The sequence below is a fragment of the Trachemys scripta genome, chromosome 8 (assembly GCF_013100865.1).
Source record: "Trachemys scripta elegans isolate TJP31775 chromosome 8, CAS_Tse_1.0, whole genome shotgun sequence".
Taxonomy (NCBI): domain Eukaryota; kingdom Metazoa; phylum Chordata; order Testudines; family Emydidae; genus Trachemys; species Trachemys scripta.
In genome coordinates, this window is record NC_048305.1 from 3,436,371 (window position 1) to 3,456,217 (window position 19,847).

Here is a 19,847-nt window from a genome sequence, read left to right on the forward strand (position 1 = left end):
GTATTTCACTTGATTTGGTGCAAATGGAGAAGATTGTTATCTCCATAGGCGCCGACTCCGTGGGTGCTCTGGGGCTGGAGCATCAACGGGGAAAAATTGGTGGGTGCTCTGCACCCACCGGCAGCCAAGCTCCCCGCCCCAGCTCACCTCCGCCTCCTCCCCTGAGCGCACCGCATCCCCGCTTCTCCTCCCAGTGCTTGCCGCCGCGAAACAGCTGTTTCGCAGCATAACAAGCTGTGGGAGGGCGGGGGAGGAGTGGGAATGCGGCGCGCTCAGGAGAAGAGGCAAGGCCGGGGCAGGGATTTGGGGAAGGAGTCCAATAAGGGCAGGGAGGGGGGGCGGAGACTTTCGGGAATTGGGACGGGACAGGGGCGGGAGGGGACGGGGCTGGGAGGGGTCGAGGACCCACTGGCGCCAGGAGAGGTTGGCGCCTATGGTTATCTCCATAAGAACAGCTCTGCTTTGGGAAGGGTTTTCTCCCCCCTCCTCTCCCCCATGCTGCCCTTTCCTCCTCCTTTCCCCAGTCTCCATTATCAGCATTCATTACACTCGGGAGGTTTCCCCAGCAGAAGGCTTGCTGTGCTTACGAACATCCAATGAGCACACCTACTGGATATAATGCACACTCATTGTATTGCAAGGACTTCCCTGTGGAGCTCAACTCACTGGAGTTCTATGGGGAGAACTGGGGGGTGGGAAGAGGACAGGGGGCCAAGTGTGACCTCCATGAGGAGGGCTCTTAGGCGAATGTCCGACTCCTTCTGCGTCCTTGGCCTGAAGTTCTTGCAGATTTTGCACTTTTCTTTTGTGTGCGACTCCCCCAAACACTTTAGGCAACTGCTGTGAGGTTCGCTAACTGACATCGGCTTAACACAAGTGTAGCACGGTTTGAAGCACGGGGACCGGGGCATGCCCCACCCTAGGGAAAAGTCCCTGCTGGGACTCCAAGCTAACTTAACTTCTTACACTTAATTACTAACTAACTATCTATGAACTATATACAAGAGAATCACCAATAGGCAATAGAACCACTATCACACTTGCAAAGCAAGAGGACGGCACTCTGACCAAACATCACGGGTGGTAAGAAGGAACTGAGAGGGCGTAGGGCCAGCGGCACCTTATACACCGGCGCATGAACACGGGACTCCAGAGGGCGCCAGAGCCAGCCCGACGGATACCGCTAAGGCAAAAAATTCAGACAACGGCGTACCTGGGCACGCACACACCTAGAATGGAATTGACATGAGCAAGCACTCGAAGAAGAACTTTCTCCTAGTTCTGGAAGGGCTGGCAGCCTGCCAAAGGGAGGTCCCTCCTTGCTGCAGGTAACTCAGACCTGTCAGGTACCGTGGCTAACCTCCTGCCAGAATTATTTTGCCTCCCTAGAATGGCCCTCACCTCCTCGTACCAGAGCAGGGAGAAATTAAGGCTTTTGCCTAACTGCAGCTGTTAGCTGCAGACTTTTACTCCATTCATTATTAAAAAATTAAAATTGACCCTAAATTTCTTTAATGCAGGGGTCCTTAAAGGGGTTTTCTGAAAAAGAGGACTTCCCATCAGGGGCAACTCAGATGCAGCTCTGCCCTCAGACACACACAGTTTGTAATGCTCTGCAAGGCAGTGGTGCAGAGCCCGAGGAAGTGCAGTGGCTGCAGGAGCCTTGATCCACAATGTCTGTTTGTTCCTTGTCTGTTTTCAGCGCTGTCTCCTTGGCTTCACCCGGCTCTCTCTGTTCCAGCATAAGGACACAACACCAGGCAGAGCCAGAACTTCCCTCAGCAACCCATCCACGTGAATCTGCCAGTTCCCTACCAAGCCAGCGGGGACAGCCATGCCAGCTGCATTAATGCCTCATCGCCATCAGGTTCAGCTACCCTCTCCTATAGGTGCTTCTCACCAGCTCCAGTCTGGAGCAAGAGCTGTTCACCGTGGAAGTCTGCCCCGGCTTGGGGACACCAACCCCTATCAAATGAGCTTGCAGGCAGAAGGATTAAGTTCTCCCTCAGGGAAACTCTGAGAATTCCTCTGCAGTGTTAAGAGCTTCTGACACAGCAATGTCTTTCTCAGGGGCCAGCCTTGCTCAGATCGATATCCTCGTTCACTGCCTACCAACCAACGGCCAAAAAACCTCTTCCCCACTCAGCGGTGCTTCTTCCTTTGCTGCAGATGACAAATCTCCCCCTTCGACAAAGAGTTTTGTCTTTACAACAGAAGCACACAGTCCTTTTGGGGATTCCAGACATGTCATTATCATTCTGCATTCAACGGCGAGAACTGGAACAGGTACACCAGAGGAGAAAGATCCAGGCAGGACGTCAAACCTCCTCCATCTCTAAAACACACTTCCTGACTTGTAGCAACCTTCATGGAATTTGGAGGGAAGATCATGGCTTGCAGGAGGGAAATGTCTGGAAAAGACATCAGGCATTCTGTGCTTCATGCATATGACAAGGGAGGTGGGGGGTTTAAATGGCAGTTTGAGCAGTTCCATACATAACTGATTTAATAGTGAGCCAGTTTAATTGAATAAAAATGGAATCCTCTCATGTTATTACCCAGACCTCGGCACATGAAACATGACTCACTGGCCCCACCCATTCGGAGATCAGGAGAAAAAGAGCGTGAGGGGGCGAGGGGGAAACACTCTGAAAATGTGTGTGTTTCTGGACCAGACCAATCTCGGACAGTTGGGTAACAGAACTGATTCTACATGGATACCTACCAGTACTGAACTCTTTCCTCGGCGACTGATTCATTCACTCTGGGTCACACACACCTATAAGGGACTGCAGTGCTTGGGAGCAAAAGTAAAAACTGGAACTATTGTGCCCACTGAAACACAGAATTCCCCTGGGTTTTGCGGCTCTGTGTCTGTGACACAGTTTGGATATTGGTGTACATGTATATGTGTATATGTGCATTTCATTTCACGGCGTGATTCAAACTTATCGCCTTAGACCTGAGCAAAGGTTTTACAAATCCCTACAAAACAGATCCCCTTTCAGGCTTCAGGATTTATAGCCTGTATTATTATCACCACAAACTGTTCACTGCCTACTAAACTTACACGTTATGAAAATGAATTAATTAAATACCTATTGGAATCTATTTTCCCCTGGGACTGGTACAAAACCAGTGTCACAGAGTGGCCGGCCCTTTAAGGGGAGTTGGGCCTAGCCGTACCTGTGACCACTTAGCGGATGCTGTAAGGGCAGGGATCAGGTGATTGCTTGAAGATCACCTCTTCTTCATATAAGACAGCAAGGAGCTCAGTTGAGCTGAACAGCTGCAGGCAAGCTCCTGCAAGAGTCCCTGGGTCAGGAGGAAGAACCCAATTTACATATCACTCAAGCACAGTACAATCGAGAAGGAAGTAGAGGCTCACCTGGACTCACAGGAATATAATCCTGTAGGGTATAAATAGGCCCCTTGGCCAGGGAAAAAGGATACGATGGATGTGTTGAACTTATGTTATTTTGCAGAAATAAAGCGGAGTCTCTGAAGAAAACGGGACTGAAATCCAGTGGCGGGCGAGTGTTCTTTGGTGCATAAACTGGTGCGTTAGAACACTGGCTTACAACCAGGTATTAATCGCTGGGATAAGAGCAGTTTTCCAACACTGCAGCAATACTCATGTCCTAGCAGCTATTTTCTAAAATGTATTACCATAAGAAGACACAAGTTTTACTTAATAAGGGCACTAATCCCATCAAAGTAAATAACTGGTTTGGTAAAGCTTTAATCATTCCTAATTTTGGCTCACCCCTTAGTTAACTATGGGTAATAGCTAATTTCTTCTAGATTACTGCCTTAAAAGGTTTTCCTCCCAAAGCACACATGCAGTACAAATGCATTGCCATTTACTGTACATCTTGAAAGTACAACTGTTAGAGCGTGATTAATTATAATGACATAGTAGTTAGTCTGTTGGATACAATACATTTACTCAACCTCTCACTGACTGTCAAAGAGATACCGTAGGTTAGGTCTGAGCAGCGCTTGGACAGAATCAAGTGAAGAAAGGGGAAAAACAAAGATGAGATGCTTCAAAAGTGCTACTCACATCAGGACCCACAGATCTAAGAAACTGACCAGGTGGAATCTGATCTTACAGCTCTCTCAATGAGAGAGCTCTGTGGTTACATTTTCAAAGTTCGCGCCATCTAAAGACCCTGATTCTCCTAAGCAATTTCCACTTGACCAGCTTGACAAAGTTCTCCCTCAAGAAGTTATCCTATCGTTATTACTCTGCTCAGCTGGCTTATCAACTGGAGTACGGTGAGTGGCTTTATAACAGAACTTCCTCATACGTGGATTTAGTGTGTCATGGTGCGATGTTTCTCTGTATGCTGACTTTCAGTCTATCTCCATCTGTACTATAGGTGAAACTCACTCCCGTGCAGAGGACCAACTAAAGGTCTATGCACAATTTAACTCTTCACAAAAGAGTATAAATAGAATTGGCTCCAGAAGCTGAAATTCATCCCTGTGTAGTCTATCTCCCATTAAGTTTGATAGGAGTCTATCCATTGAACTCTGGTGGGAGTTGGATTGGGCCCTGTATCTGGGTCCCAGTCAGCAGGTAACTCCTGCTTAAAGTATTAACAGGAGAACCAGATGGAAACTCCTGCATCCAGAGGACAGACTACGCTCTACTAATTTTCATCTAAAGAAGATACGCAATGTGGCCAGCTCTTATGATTTTATCAGAAGTTACACAGTTTTTTTGGGTGTTTTTCATAAAGCCTCAGTTTCTGGAGACATGTAATTACTTTAGAATCACATCTTTCATTTAAAAAAAAAAAAAAAAAAAAACTTCTAGCCCTCATGAAGAAAAGCTGAAAAATGTGAAGTAAAAAGATTCAAAAGCAGAGACAAATAATAAGTAAAAAAACATCCCAAATTGATCATGTTTTCAAATATGACTTTTCAGCCAATTTCATTATTTGGGGGACTTAACACATGATTTTTGAATGCCTAGGCTTGATAAAACTGCATACAGCCTTGAGAATCCTTCTCCAGGAGATGAAGTAGATTACTGAAGACCTTCACACTTGGCCCATAATGTTTGGGTACCCAAACACCATGAAACTGTATCTTAAATGATGCCTGAAGGAAATTCCATTGGCCTCCCCCAGGATTCACCCCCCCGTTTTGAAAACCCCTACTTACAATTGTGAAATTCATAACCTTGAGAATCCAGATGGTCATGGCAAGGTTCACCAGGATTAAAATCATTAGGAGTAGCACAAAGAAATAGAGGCATCTCTTCCTCCAGCCGTAAATCCCCACTTTGTATACCTGCGGGCCTTCCGAGCTCTGCATGGCGCTCCTGTGTGCGTACTGTTCCTGAGGCATCTGAAACAAGCACAGAAAAATAAGCAGGACCGTTACGCTGCAGGACGAATCAGATGGTGAGAAATGTCTTGTGAGAATGACTTGTCTGGGGACATGGATCTACGCTGATTAGAGCACTTTTAAATTCAGTAATTACCAGCTGGACAGTGCCTCTCCCTGTGGCTTGTTTCTGTGTTGTTCCTCTCACGGCTCATTTTATATACCTCATAATACAGGTTTTATAGCCACGCACGCACTGTGTAAGGGCTTCCCAGAGAGACCACTCTCCAGTGACTCTCTTAGCAGCTCCATTTTTTGCAAGGCAGGCACTCCGGGCCCTCTCAAAATCCGGAGAGTAGAATTTTTGCATGCGCTTGGCAAAAGAAGTTGAGTTCAGCAGTTTGGTTTGAAGATGCAATATTACTTCTCAGAGGCTTTCATTAAAAAAAATCACCTCAAATAGAATTATTCTTGGTGGCCAAGAAAAAGGAGAAGGGGGGCAGGCGTTCGGCTTCTTTATTTCTCCCTCCTCATCCCTACCCCCTGCCCCAGGGAAACTTAAAATGTGAAGTTCTCCAGCTGCGCATCCCGAATCAAATTACTGCTGAAAGATTTACACCGAACGGAGGTTTCTGTTATTGCTGGCTCGGCCACTTACACTTGCTTTGCTGAACAGGGAGGTACTGCCCGCAGTTTGTGGCAGTGCACTGGGAAAGCCATGCAAGGGTCTGGAGGTAAAAGAGGAGAGAGAGGAAAGGAAGTAGGTGTAGTTACTAAGGTGTCTCCAAACACCAGCTCTGTGGTGTTCCTGCAAAATGCACAGATTTTTTGATTCCACCAACAAGAGCCTGGTTGTGCAACCCTTAGTTTCTTACTCATGCAAACTCTCCCCTGGATTTCAATGGGACTTCTAGCATGAGTAAAGGCTCCCATTTGTAAGGGGTGAACAATTTTGGTCACAGGATTAGATTGTAGCATATATGCCATAGTCCTGAGCAGGGAGCCATGCAGCGCTGCACCCCTTCGGCTGGAGCACCAAGGAATTTATGTTTGCCTGAGGCATGATCTCTGTTGATGCTTTTCTGGGCACAGAGGGGGTGGGCATGTTGCATCATTGCCCACTCCAACATGCTGACTTCCCGTGCCTCTTTGCACCTTCTTTCTGGCATCTTGCTCCCAAGAGAAGGAGCAACTTCTGCACTTCCAAATCACAGGGGCTGTAGGAGGCGCTAGCACAGCCCTTTGGGTGTAAGAGAAAGCTTGTGAGTGTGTGCGCGCACATTCCTTGTACACCCCTTCTCCCCTGTGCAACCAATATAACGGTTGTCACAATCTGGCCCTGAATATCCTAACCACGGCGTGAGCACTACCTGCTGAACTAAACTACTGCTGTACAAAAGGTTCCTGACTCGTTTTGCAACAAGTTCATAGGATTTCCCCAGGGAACTGCTTCTTATGTTTGCAGGCCTGAAGGCACAAGCTGAAGATCACAGAATCATGGAAATGCCGGAATGGAAGGGACCTCAACAGGTCCATTCCCCTGCACTGAGGCAGGACTAAAAATTATCTAAACCATCCCTGGATAACTGAAAATTCCCAGCGCCAAGTAGTTTGCTGAATGTTTTGCAATTAGCCTGCTAGAGCCAGATGAAGAGATTACTGGGAGCTCTCTGGAGCTACAGACTCAAGGCCACTGCCTCCTGGCTCGCTACATCTTCCATCAGTCTTTGTTTTACATGAATTACAAAAGTTGCGACAGAGGATGAAGTGACATATGTCCTCCTCCAGACAAGATGGTGAGAACAAAAACCTAATGGCAATGAGAAGTCATTTGGTAGCAACATCTTTATTACCACTATCAGGGTATTTGCTGGCTTTTAGGAGGAGTTTTGCTCAGAGCTTTTGTATTCCCGGGGCCAGACTGTGCTATTAAGGCAGGAGGTACTGACGCAGAGCCCACCGCGAGTTCCTCCTTCGTGTAACTCCATTTGCTTCAGGGCTGAAGTTCATGTTGCATCTTTGGCAACGGAACAACTTATTGCTCTAATGCTGGAGCTATTTGGCCATTTTGTGTTATCCACCACGACACAGGACACAGGTGATGGCAATTCTAGGAGGCCGTCTGAAAGGGTCTAGTTTAGGAATCACTACCACTCTCTGGCCTTTGTGCCAACTTTTGGTACAATGTGCGTGCTGGGATGGGAAACAGGACGGCTAAATAGGAGCTTTTCATTCACAGATTGAGAGGTCAGCAGGCTTTTCCTCCTCCTTCACTACACCTCACACCTGGCTCTGAGTCACTATACTCACCCATGTTGTGCCCCTCCAACTCAGACCAATGGCAGGTTCGGCCCCTGGCTTAGTGTCTGTACTGCCAACTCAAGCATTCAAAATTCACAAATCAGGCCCCCCAAAATGTGAGATTGGTTTAAAAATCACAAGATTTTGAAAATAATAAATGTTGGCAGGGGGTGGGGGAGGTGTTTATTTGCCTTCTAGTTTTTAAGCGGAGAGTACACTTGGGTCACATTTTCAAACTTTTCTCCACAACCTGGAGGGCTAGACGTTTGCTTAAAAAAAAAAAAAAAACACACCAAAGAGAGCTGATTCTCAAGTAATAACATGACTCCAGGAGGTGGGGCTTTATGTAGGACACCAACTATCACGAGACTCAACCAGGCAACACAGTACAATCTCCTCTGCCTACCTTTGAGCCTACCTGCTCAGTGGCAAGATTGAGTTTATTGTCTTTCAGACATGAGGGACTGTATTTCCTTGCAAAACTAAGCCTAGAATCATGAGAGGCGCAGAAATGTCAGTCAGTAAAAATAGCGATTCCCAGGCAGTGATATTTAAGAGCAATCCAGAAGCTGGAATCTATGTCTCCAGAAGGTAGATAAACCCAGAGACAAAGGGCCTGGGATTTCCCTTGGAAAAATATACTTAAATATAGTGTGAAGAGCCACCTCCTGCACCCCAACCCCTCATCCCCAGCCCCACATCAGAGCCCTCACCCCCACACACACCCCAACCTCCTGCCCCAACCTGGAGCCCCCTCCCACACCCTGCACCCCTCATTTCTGGCCCCACCCCGGAACCCGCAGTCCCAGCCCAGAGCCCGTACCTCCTCCCACACCCCAACCTGTGCCTCAACCCGGAGCCCCCTCCCATACTCCAAACCCCTCGGCTCCACCCCCGAGCCTGGAGACCCCTCCTACACCCCAAACCCCTCATTCCTGGCCCCACCCCAGAGCCCACACCCCTAACCGGAGCCCTCACTCCCTCCTGCGCTCCCACTCCCTGAGCCAGTCCAGTGAAAGTGAGTGAGTGAGGGAGGGTGGGGAGAGTGAGCGACAGAGGGAGCAGGGATGGAGTGAGCGGGGCCTCAGCGGAGGGACAGGGCAGGGGGGCAGGGCAAGGGTGTTCGGTTTTGTGCAAATAGAAAGTTGGCAACCCTAAACAGGGTATCCTGGAAAGCACACACTGAATGCAACCTCTCCCTTGGAAAGACTGAACTGTCTCTCTAATCTATTGAATCACGCTGCAGGCTCAACCAGTCAATGAACCAAATACAAGTACCACATGACTTCAACACGTGACTTCAATCCAGCTCCAAACTCTGAGTACACTGCAAAAAAGTTTCCTCTCTCTCTCTCCCCCCGTACCCCCTCCTTGTGATTCAGAGAGTGGGGAAAATGTCATGTCCAACTTTGGTAAACGTGCAGACACCAAAAGATTTCTATGGGAACAGCACATAGCCACAGAAACGGGCTGATTTTGAGTATTTCTGTGGTTCACGTCAAACATTTTGTGCGGCTCTCTTCTGAACAGTGATGTATCATATACAGTACTGCAGCATATATGGGGCCACCCTACATTTATAACAAGAACATAACATGGGATTCATAGAGAAGGAACGTACTGCACTGACCACAAAAGAAAATGCTCAGGCTGTCCATTATCTAAGGGAAAAGAAATACTGATGGACTTACAGTGCTGAGAGATATTAAACAAATGAGTCGAATGAAAAGCTTTGCAAGGCAACTGAAAAAGAAGCAAGAAGCATCTGCTATCAATATTCTACTCTATGTGGGAGATAAAAATATGCTAGTTATAGTTTACATCTTGGCAATTTCTCCCAACTTAAACAAGAAGCTGCAAGCCAAGCACCACAAGAGAGAGTATTCTCTGGAAAGTGTGTTTTGTTTTGCAAGGATTCTTCCTTTATAAATACATAATACTGATTTGTAAAGGAAAATTCGGAGGAGGGGTTATTTGTTGAGCTTTTAGGTTTTTGTTTCGAGAAAGGATAGACATGCCTACTGTTTGACTGTACGTTAATGGGTGAAAAATTTATATTCTAAGAGAAGTGGTAAAAACAGAGAAGTAACATACCCGCTGAATATGTCGGCATTAAAGTGTCCCATCTTTCCACACGTGGGTTTCAAGACACTTGCGTGGAGTATCAGACAATCACTGCCGCACTTACAACCCTGCTCAAAATCCAGAACTGCAGAGGTTGCCCTTTGCAACTTTTCGGCTTTGCCTCAGGCAGTCTTACCCCCAATATTCGCTGTATACCCTAGAGCAGTGTTTCCCAAACTTGGGACGCCACTTGTGTAGGGAAAGCCCCTGGCGGGCCGTGCCAGTTTGTTTACCTGCCGTGTCCGCAGGTCTGGCCGATCGCGGCTCCCGTTGGCCGCAGTTCACTGCTTCTGGCCAATGGGAGCTGCTGGAAGTGGCGCGGGCTGAGGGACGTACTCCTAGTGGGAGGATACACACAGGAACAGGGGATAGACATACCTTTAAAGGCCACTGGGAGAGTGCCACACAGATTTCTCCCTGCAACTTTCTGCAGCAAGGCCTTGGTATCTGCAGAGGCCTTTGTAACAGTTGTTTTGGGCTGAGGATTGCCGAAAGCAGACTCGGCCGAAAGGGATCACAAATAAAAAAATAAATAGAAACCACTTTCTATAAATCATATCATGTCTCATTAGTTACAGTCTCACACGCGCCTTCTCGCTTTTATCAAGCCCTGCTTGTGTGGAAATAGCAGATTGTTGATTTCCTGTTTCATGCAGCTGGAGCTAGTCTTGCTCAGGCTGCAGTATCTGCATTATCAATTTATTGAACAGAAAGTTGTTTTATCTTTACAGGGCAGGATTTAAAAAAAAAAAATAAGAAGCACACATTTCCGTTGGAAACACCAGTGTCATCAGATTTCCTGCAGATTTACAGGCGGGCAAAGCTGTGTTGGCTAAATCAGGGCTCAGAACAGAGTGAGTCCCAAGAGGAGGAATCAATGCCATTCCTGTGCCGGGGGGGGGTTTCTTTTATCAGTACCTAGATGATTAATGTTTTGCACCGAAATGATTTCAAACTGAAAGGAAATACACTGGGGGCAGGGGAGTTCTGCCTCCATTGGGAGGTCTGCATCTTTTGTCACTGCAATGTCATCAGTGTTCTTGGAAATGACCCGCTCCGATACTGACCCACTCATCTGTTGGGCACTGCAGAGAGCTGCTTGCTGACGTGAAGAACGGAGGCAGACGCAGCTTCTCTTCTTACCCAATGCAGGCAGACCCCAGCTGAAGCTTTAGTCCACTATACTGACATCATTCTACAGCATGGGGGTGTGTGTGTGTGTGTGTGTGTATGTGCGCGCGTGCGCGCAAAAAGCTGTACATATCTCTCTCCCCAGTGCAAGACAATACCATTTTGGGTTTACTCTCCAGGGGGCGTGCACTTCAGTGCTAGGCAATTCCTCGCTGAGCTCTCCCAGGCAGAGCTAATCTCAGCATTTGTGTGAATGTAGCTGCACCTGGGTGTGTCCCTACCTGTGTGTGGTGCTGGAAGCGGGCTTGAGAGCCTGTCACGGCAGCACAGAGTAAGGGGAACCCAGGCTGGTGGGACAGGTGGGCTCAGTGGTATCTCAGTTGCAAGTGGAACCCCGGGGAGAACTCGTCACAAGAAGTCCATGCTAAAACGGTGCTGACCGTCTTAGCCCCTTAAGCAGCGCCTCAGAAGTGCACTTCCACACTCATTTGCAAGAGGGGCTCCTGATCTGGAACTCCATGGGATTTGAGAGAGGCAGCATTTGTCCCTGGAGTTTCCCTGTGACGATCAAAGTGGGCAAAACAGCCATTTGAGCTTACAGGTAGTTGTTTGTTCGCACAAAACAAATGCATATGAATCAGAGGCTGGAGCTAAAAAAGTGGCTCAATACTTTTGCAGACTATTTATTTATTTGCCTGAGTTTGCATGAGCTAGTGGACTGATCAAGGAACTTTTAAATTCTAATCCCCAGCTGTTCTACTGATTCACTGAACGGGCTTGGGCATAGGACATGGGAACTGCCATCCCAAAGACCATTATCAGAGGAAGGTGGAAAAATCCCCATAATAGATAACTGCATAAAGGCCTATAGGGGAAGTTCCTTTCTGACCCCAGACAACTAATGGTGGGTTTATATCCCGAAGCATGAGGATTTATACCTCTTTTATAGATCAACCTGTCTTACGTAACTATGGATGGTCTCATTATCTATACAAACATCTAATCACTTTTCTTCACTTCTCGATTCCTTTTCCCATTTACATGGAGTTAAGAGTTGCCCACAATGCTTTGCTGCTCTTTCCCGCCCATGACCCTGGTTTATAGGTCTTGGAGTTCCAGTCCTTTTCTCTTCAAACTTCTCTTGACAGAGTCTTTCCATCATATCCTCAGTCTTCTACGTCCTTTCTTCTGATCCTTTTCCTCCCATGATTTCTTTGCTGGCCATTCTTCTCCCATTCTTATCAAACGTCCAACTCACCTTAAATATGTGCTCCCCTGCCTATCACTGAGAGTCTGGAGTTCATCTTCCTGCTAATTTCTCCCATGCCTACTCTGTTTAACCTCCACTTGACTGCCAATCACCTCAGTATATTATTTGCTACTACCTGTATCTTCTTTTCTTCCATCTCTGTATGATCCACCATTTCCAAACCATACAGCAGGCAGGGACAAACACCCGCAGCACCCATATAAACATCTAATCCTTTTTTTAAAATCTTGCTTCGATATCTTGTGGCAGTGAGTTCCACAGGTCAGTCATGCACTGTATACAAACTGGGCCTCCACTCCTTCCCCTTTATGCCACTGCTGCATTCAAACACAGTGACTCATCCAGGCATGTGTGTCTTATGGCCAGAGGAAGTTTATTGTCTGACCTAAGAAAGTCTTAAGTAACTTGCAAAAGGAGCAAACTATGGCATCAAACCACATTCCTTACCTGTGTGAAAACATGTGGTTACATTCCTAAACACAACTACTTCCTTCTTGTTTTCCCCAGGTGATACCTGCAATAGTGCAAACTGTACACAAGTGCAGGTTTAGCTAATTTCCTACGGCTGCAAGTGCTGTACCATGATCAGTGGAAATGGAGTCAGAAGGCCCGTGTTTGCTGGAGTGACTGTTATTGAGGGACACCAGCAGAATAGGGAATGTGGGGAGTGACTCTGGAAGCAACTCGGCCACACGGAAGGAGCCATGCACATGGGTTAATAAAGTTCTACTTGTTCAACCTAACCTATAATCAGCTTCACTCTTTGTGAATGAAACAGGTGCCCCAAGAAAAGCAGTGAGCACAGGATCATTTCCTTTCCTCATACGTTGGTGCACGACAACTACACATGGGAAGAGAGAGACAGGCATAGGGGACATAGAGAGAAGGGAGGGAGAACAGGGAGAGAAAAGTAGGAGACGGGATGAGAAGAAATAAGAGGAGAAATAAAGAGGTAGGAGGGAGTGCTAGAGAAAGGATGAGACCAAAAGAGAGAAGAAGGATGAGTCACAACAGAGCAGTTTCAAAGCTGTTCTCTTTTCCCCACAAACCTTTAATGGATTTTCACACAGACAAAAAAATACAGTTCCAAACACTCTGGATCAAATGCCTCTCAGGTGTAATTCCAGCAAAGCTGCTCAAAGAAGTTAAACGGATGAATTTGGTACATTCGCCACAACAGAACTATGCAGTGGCAAAAGGTGTGGTCCATCAGAGCACTTGGACCTCCAACATTATTATGAGTGCAATAAAGACCTCTTTGGTACTTTACATTAAGACACCAGGCCATAATGTAGCTGTTTTCACTTGTCCCCAAAGGTTCTTTTCGGAGGGAGGAGACTTTAAAGCCAAATTCTGTCCTAAAAACATGCATGTAACACTGTCGAGACTTTTATATAGTGCTCATCACCATGGTGTTCAAAGCAACGTGAATTTCCTATGCACAGCTGAGAACAGAATTTGGCTCAGACAATACAGTTTTGAGCTACCAAGAAACCATGTTTTCTCTATCAATGGTATCCCTCTAGCTACGAAACACTCTCACTCTCACCTGCTCCCCTCCCCTCAGCTCATTAACCCGTTAGTCTCATTAGCCAAAACCCATTCCAATTAACATACATTATTTAGACCTGGGACAAACCACAGCACAAGCCTCCTCCACAAAGAATCTAGAAAGCAGCAATAAATTCCAGCCTCCAGCTTGCCTAACAAAGCCTGAACAACGAGAAGCAGATACAAGAATGAAATATATACCAAGATATTTTTCTCCTATGTCTGTTTTCTACAACACTGTCTAGTCCATTCTCTGCTCATCAGACATCTGCTTTTACACATACCTGTGAGGTGCATGGAGTGGTTTGGGGAAACAACTGATTCTTATGGAAACCTTTTTTTTCTTTTTCAGTAACCCTTATCGGTGAGTTTCACTGTGAACAAAGGACATTATGCTCTTTAAAATACCCATCCTGATTCTGGCAAGTGTCACTAATCTGTTCTCTGTCTCCACAGTCAGAAAACTTAATCTCTGATCTACTTTGTGCACTAACCTCTCTTCCTCCACAATCCTCTGAAATAAAACTGGTCAGGAATCTTTTGTCACACGTTTTTGTTGTTGTTGTTGTTGTTGTTTTGGTGTCAAAATATACCAATTTGTCAAAACTGAAACTTTTCATGGGAGGTCAGTTTCAATGAATTTGTCGATTCAGAAAAAAGCCATTTTAAAATGTTTGAAATTGTCAAAACAGAACATTTTGAAATTTTCAGAATGAAAAATACTGTCTGTTCAAAAATACTTTTTGGTTGAAAAGCTAAGCTTATTAGAATTTTTAAAAAGTTTAAAAAAATTAAAATGATCAAAATCAAAACAACAGGTTTCAAACTTATCAAAAGAAACTTTTTGAATGACCCAACCCGTGGGTTTTTTTGTGTGGGGGTGGGGGGGGGAGGAAAGGGGGCGGTGGAGGAGGGAATTTTTCAAAAATTCCAAGTTTTCGACTCTTTGTCCCGATTCGGAACAGGAATATTTTTTGATACCTCAAAAATTTTCAAATCCCCCCAAGCTCTATTTTGAAAACTCTTGATGTAAATGGACTCAACACAGATTCATCTCTTGATAGTCTCTGGAATCCAGCTCCTCCTCCCTTCCAGCCATCTTATTCTAAAATCTTGAGTGTTAATGTAATTTCCATAGTAACTACAGGTCATCCCATCCTTCAAAGATGTGCTCTCCTTGCTCAGTGAACTGCACAAGCCTTTGTTTTAAACCAATGTCTCACTGCTAATGGACCAAATGAAAATCTGAACAAGGCCACATGAACCTTTGCTCTCTAGCTGCTACTCCAGAATCCATGTTGGACACAGCTGTTGCTAATGCAGCTGCTAGTTGCTGCATTTCCTTCTATCTTGGCATGTCACCTTCTCCAGCAAATGCAATATTTTATCCTCAGATGCTGCAGGAGTTTCACTTTAAAAAATGTGTGTCCTGGTCACAGGAAATCTTGAAAACGTGACCAGGACATAACTTACGCACCGACATCGACCTGAGTCTGCAGACAGCCTCCAGCAAAGAAAGAAGCAGCGGCTACTACAGCCAGTGAGGAAGCTGCCACACCTCCCCCATAAATCTGTCCCTCCCCTCCACCCCGTTCTGAAGCTAGGGAGCGCATGGGTGTGTTGGTTACCTCTCTGTGCAACTGGCTCTCTCATGGTGTGATGCACGCCCCAGGGGCATCTGCCCCAAAGCTGCCCAAAATTCATTCAAGGAAGAAATCTACTATCTACTTTACACCATTGCGTCTACCCACGGGTTCCTGACTATCCAGCCTTGCTCTGGTTTAGCCAACAAAGCAGTCCTTCACTGGCGACACAGAGCGAGACTCCAGCCAATCCCACACTGGGCTTGATCAGCTTTGGTTATCAACCTCATTTTGTCACTGAGAATGTCGTGGGTCACCACTCGGCTACTGTAGGGTCCTGCCGGCCAACAGGAAAAGCAGGCTCTGGGCCTATTTTCCTGAACTGCGGTTGACTCAGCCCCACGTTTGCCCCGCCCTTTTTGGTAATGCAGCGCTATCTTACCTTCTCTTTTTAACCCTACCCACATAGCCTGGCTCAAAATCCTCAGCACATCAAACGTCTGCTTGGTGAGAGACTGAGGCGAGGCAGGCTGAAACTAGAACAGAGCCTGCCTTCTGACATTTTCATCGGCCCTAACTTCCACACACTAACACAGCATAGAAGGAGATGCTATCACGGCAGAGGAAAGCCTCCAGCTTTAATGCTGCAACAGAGAGGATGAGGGAGTAAAGCACAAATCTGGCAGTCTGCTAAACAGGGAAATTATTTGTCATTAATGTGTCTTAGTTATTCTTGGAAAGAAGCTTAATCCTAAGAAAATGTGCAGCTAGAGCGGAAATACAAGTTAAATTAAAGTCTTTAGTTCTAATCTCCCTAGACTGGGTTTTGTGTTGTTTAATGTGCTTTATTTGGCTGGTGCTCTAACAAATACAGAAGCAAATGTTGGAAAAGAGAAAAACATTGCTGAAAAATCATAAAGTGATGATTGGAACAGGATTACCTCCTGTTCTAACAATCTCAATATATTATTTGGTGAATCCATAACAGGAACATTTAGCAATAGCCGATCCCTACACCCCCCAAGCCCATCAAAAATGCTATTTTACATATGCATTTATTATCATTGCAGACAATGTGCTGTGTATAATATCCACGGACTGCATTTGGACTACAGTACTTTTTGTCTTGTCTTTCTGTTACACACACACATGCTGATGCCCTTAAAATACTCTTTGGCTGCACTCAGACTTGCATTAGAAAAACAAAAAGTTGGGAATCATTTGGTCAGTGCGTCTGCAAACATCTGCACACTTAGAGGCAAGAGTTGAATGGGCTGCAGGATTAGCGTGAAAGAAAAGTTAGAAAGAAACTGACACCCAACCCAAAACTAGTGGGAGTCTTTAGCAAACATGCCACAACCGCATATTCCCAAATTCTTCCTCTCTAAACAATTTGCTGAAAGGAAACAGCCTCTCCTGAGCCAGAACAAAAGAACAGCAAAACAAACCAATTGTACAGAGAAAGAACAATAGCCCTCTTACCTCTCTTTCAGTCGCCAGATGCAAAACAGACAATCGTGGCGTGTGCTGGGGGTACGCAAGAAGATGCCGTGTTGCTTTCAGACCAGCACTAGGCCTAGCCCGTGCCTGTGATCAGAAGCTGCCCCTGTCAGATTTTCCACCAGCAGAATTGCAGCCAAGCCCCTGCCCATGCCTGAAGAATTTCCTGAACAGCATTCCCGTTCTTTTCCTAACTGCTTTGAAACTACACTCTGTCTGTACTTCAATAAGGCTTTGTCAGGCCAAGTTACAGCTACTGGTCTGGCTCCAGATATCAATTGAAAACACATGCGTTTTGCATTCAAGAGCCCTTCCCCCTGACACACCCCTGCACTGAGCCTGGGGTGGGGGGTTCTGCATGTCTTGTGTTTGCAACTATAAAGCGAGCCATTTTGGCAACAAATACGAATGTTAGTCATTTTCTTCACCAACTTTTCTTGAGAGTGGTAGGTTTTGCTGCTAATATCTCTACTGTTTCTTAACATTTCCCAGTATCAACGGCCTTGGGCTGATCTGGGTTAGCAGGCAGCTTTTCCAGCCCTAATAAAAGCAAAGTAAGATAGGGATTCAAATTTCAATTCACCACCACATTCCCCTTACCTTTGCCTCTGCCTCTAGTGAAATTTCAATTGCAAGAAAAGAAAGGATATTTTTATCCCCTCTAGACTCAGCTCAGCACATCAGAGCTGTACCCTAATCTTGACATACACTCCTGTAGCTGCTTATACCAAAAATAATACAATTATTTTTCAAGCACTTTCATTCCTCCCTGCTCTCGAGCTGTGCTAACCCCTGAAAAATATTTAAAGCACTTTGAATCTCTTCTTCCAGGAAATTAACGTTACTGTGGTCTTGGCTTAAACAAAAAGACATGATGTTGTACCTTTAATCAGAATGGGTCCCAGTTCTTAGTATCTGTAATAATTTCCAGATGACACCATAGGTCACCATAAGGAACACGGTTTTCTGTTGCTTTAGATGCCCTGTAATTGACACGTGCCTGTGAAGGAGGCTGGAGTAGATGTGGAAACATACATGGATGTCCCCCTCTTTCACCATAGTTAAGTCCCACCAAAGATGAAAAACAGCAGCAGAGTTGTCAAGGTAACAATACAGAAAAGAGACAGTTTAAAGAGAGAGAGTAATATTTTTTCCCTTCACGTTCTCTTTCAAAACCATGTACACCAGTTTCATCAGTTTATTCTTTTCTCTGAGTTACTGAGGCGCGTAGTCCGGCTGGAGTGTTTATAAGAGACTTAAACACAGTCAAGAGTCAAAAGTATACAAACCTTGTAAGTGAGAGGTTTGTATATGGTCTGATCCAACGCCCATTGCAGCCAACGGAAAGTCCACTGACTTTAGTGGGCTTTGCATCAAGTCCACAGTAAGGACTTGTTCATCATTCAGGAAGGAGACCTGCCATTCACATCCTGTGAGCAGGATCTTGCAAAACCTCCCTGGGAGTTACCTGCAGGATCACATCTGTCCGCAGTGCTTTAAAAGACCGCTGACATTACAATAACCAGGCCTGCTCCCAGTGTCTTTAGTGGAAGTGGGACTGGGCCCATAGTGTCACTTTCTGCAAGATGGCATCATTTGGCTCCAACATTCCCATTAAGTAACTTCTCCAAACAAAGCAGTTTAAACCAGATATTGTATTTTCAAATGCACTGTGCAGCCTACATACATAGAACAGATTCTGCAACCCTCAGCACCTTAATCCCACTGATTTCAACGGCACCATGCCTCTTAGCATGAGTAAAACCAGCAGGTTCTGGCCCAAAGTGAAAAAAATCATTCAGTCTGCATGATCTTGCACAACACTGAGCTGAGCAAAAGGGATACAGCTGTCCTGAGTGTTACCGATGGCGATAGCATTTCATTCTTATTTGCACAGCTTGTAAGGATTCAACTCCTGACAGAGTATGACTCACAGTCTCTTCAATCCAAAATAGGAAGCATTATCATTCCAGCTAAAGGAGAGTCTCCTAGAACTGTCTGCAATGGCCACAATCCTCTTTCAGGGCCTCCAGCCAATAACAAACCACCACCACCGCTGTAAAACCCCAGGTATCCGTTAGCATAAACAAACTAAAATAGAATAAAATGAACTGCAGATTCAGATAATGTAGATATTTTGTTATACTGGAATATCAGGCACTTGAAAAAGCGATTGCCGGACTAAACCACTCCTTTGCCTTCTATCCTATCTCACCTGGGCCCCCAGTAAACAACATACTTAAACAGGGCGACTAACTTTCAGTAGGACTTCTTATGTGCTTAAATTTAAGCATGCGCTTAAGTGCTTTGCTGGAGCCGGGCCTCAGTGAGTAGCAAGGCTCTAGCACAGAGGTCTCGAACTCCCAGCCCGTGAGCCTCCCCAATGTGGCCCGCCGGGCTCCAGCAGTTTTGGGGCTGGGTCTCTTCCTTGGCCCCGCCGGCCACCCCCGGGCACTCGCCGCCCCCCCAGGGCCCCAGCAGCACAGCAGAGCTGAGAGGTGTCTGCCTGCTCGTTCCAGTGGCCGCTGGCCCCTCCCTGCGGCCCAGGGGTGGGGTGGGGCGGGGCAGTGCCTCCGCGCGCTGCCCCCGCCCCGATCGCCCCTGCGGCCAATGGGATGCTGCGGGGGCGGTGCCTGGGGGCACAAGCGCGTGGAATTCCCCTGGCCCGCCCCGCTTTGGAGCCCCAGGTAAGCGCCGCACCCCCGACCCCCTCCCAGAGCCTGCACCTCCTCCCCACGTACCCCCTTCCCGCCCCCAAACTCCCTTCCAGAGCCTGCGCCCCCTCCCCACATACCCCCTTCCCGCCCCCAAACTCCCTTCCAGAGCCTGCGCCCCCTCCCCACATACCCCCTGCTACCCCCAAACTCCCTCCCAGAGCCTGCGCCCCTCCCCTTTCCCACACCCCCTCCCTCCCAAACTCCCTCCCAGAGCCTGCACCCCCACCCCGCACCCCCTCCTGCCCCCAAACTCCCTCCCAGAGCCTGCTCCCCCTCCCCACATACCCACTCCTGCCCCCAAACTCCCTCCCAGAGCCTGTGCCCCTCCCC

General features: G+C 46.7%; 1 protein-coding gene across 8 annotated transcripts in view; it reads right to left on the minus strand.

The window, feature by feature from the left end:
• The window catches only part of SGCD (sarcoglycan delta), a 501,599-nt gene that overhangs the window by 194,212 nt on the left and 287,540 nt on the right, over positions 1-19,847 (minus strand). For 7 of the 8 annotated variants that reach the window (XM_034778041.1, XM_034778046.1, XM_034778040.1 and 4 more), the window contains one exon: positions 5,176-5,361. In XM_034778041.1, the coding sequence (XP_034633932.1) occupies positions 5,176-5,361 (186 nt within the window). Of the gene's footprint in view, positions 1-5,175; positions 5,362-16,782; positions 17,075-19,847 lie in introns of those variants that run through there. The other variant, XM_034778043.1, reaches the window with a different exon arrangement.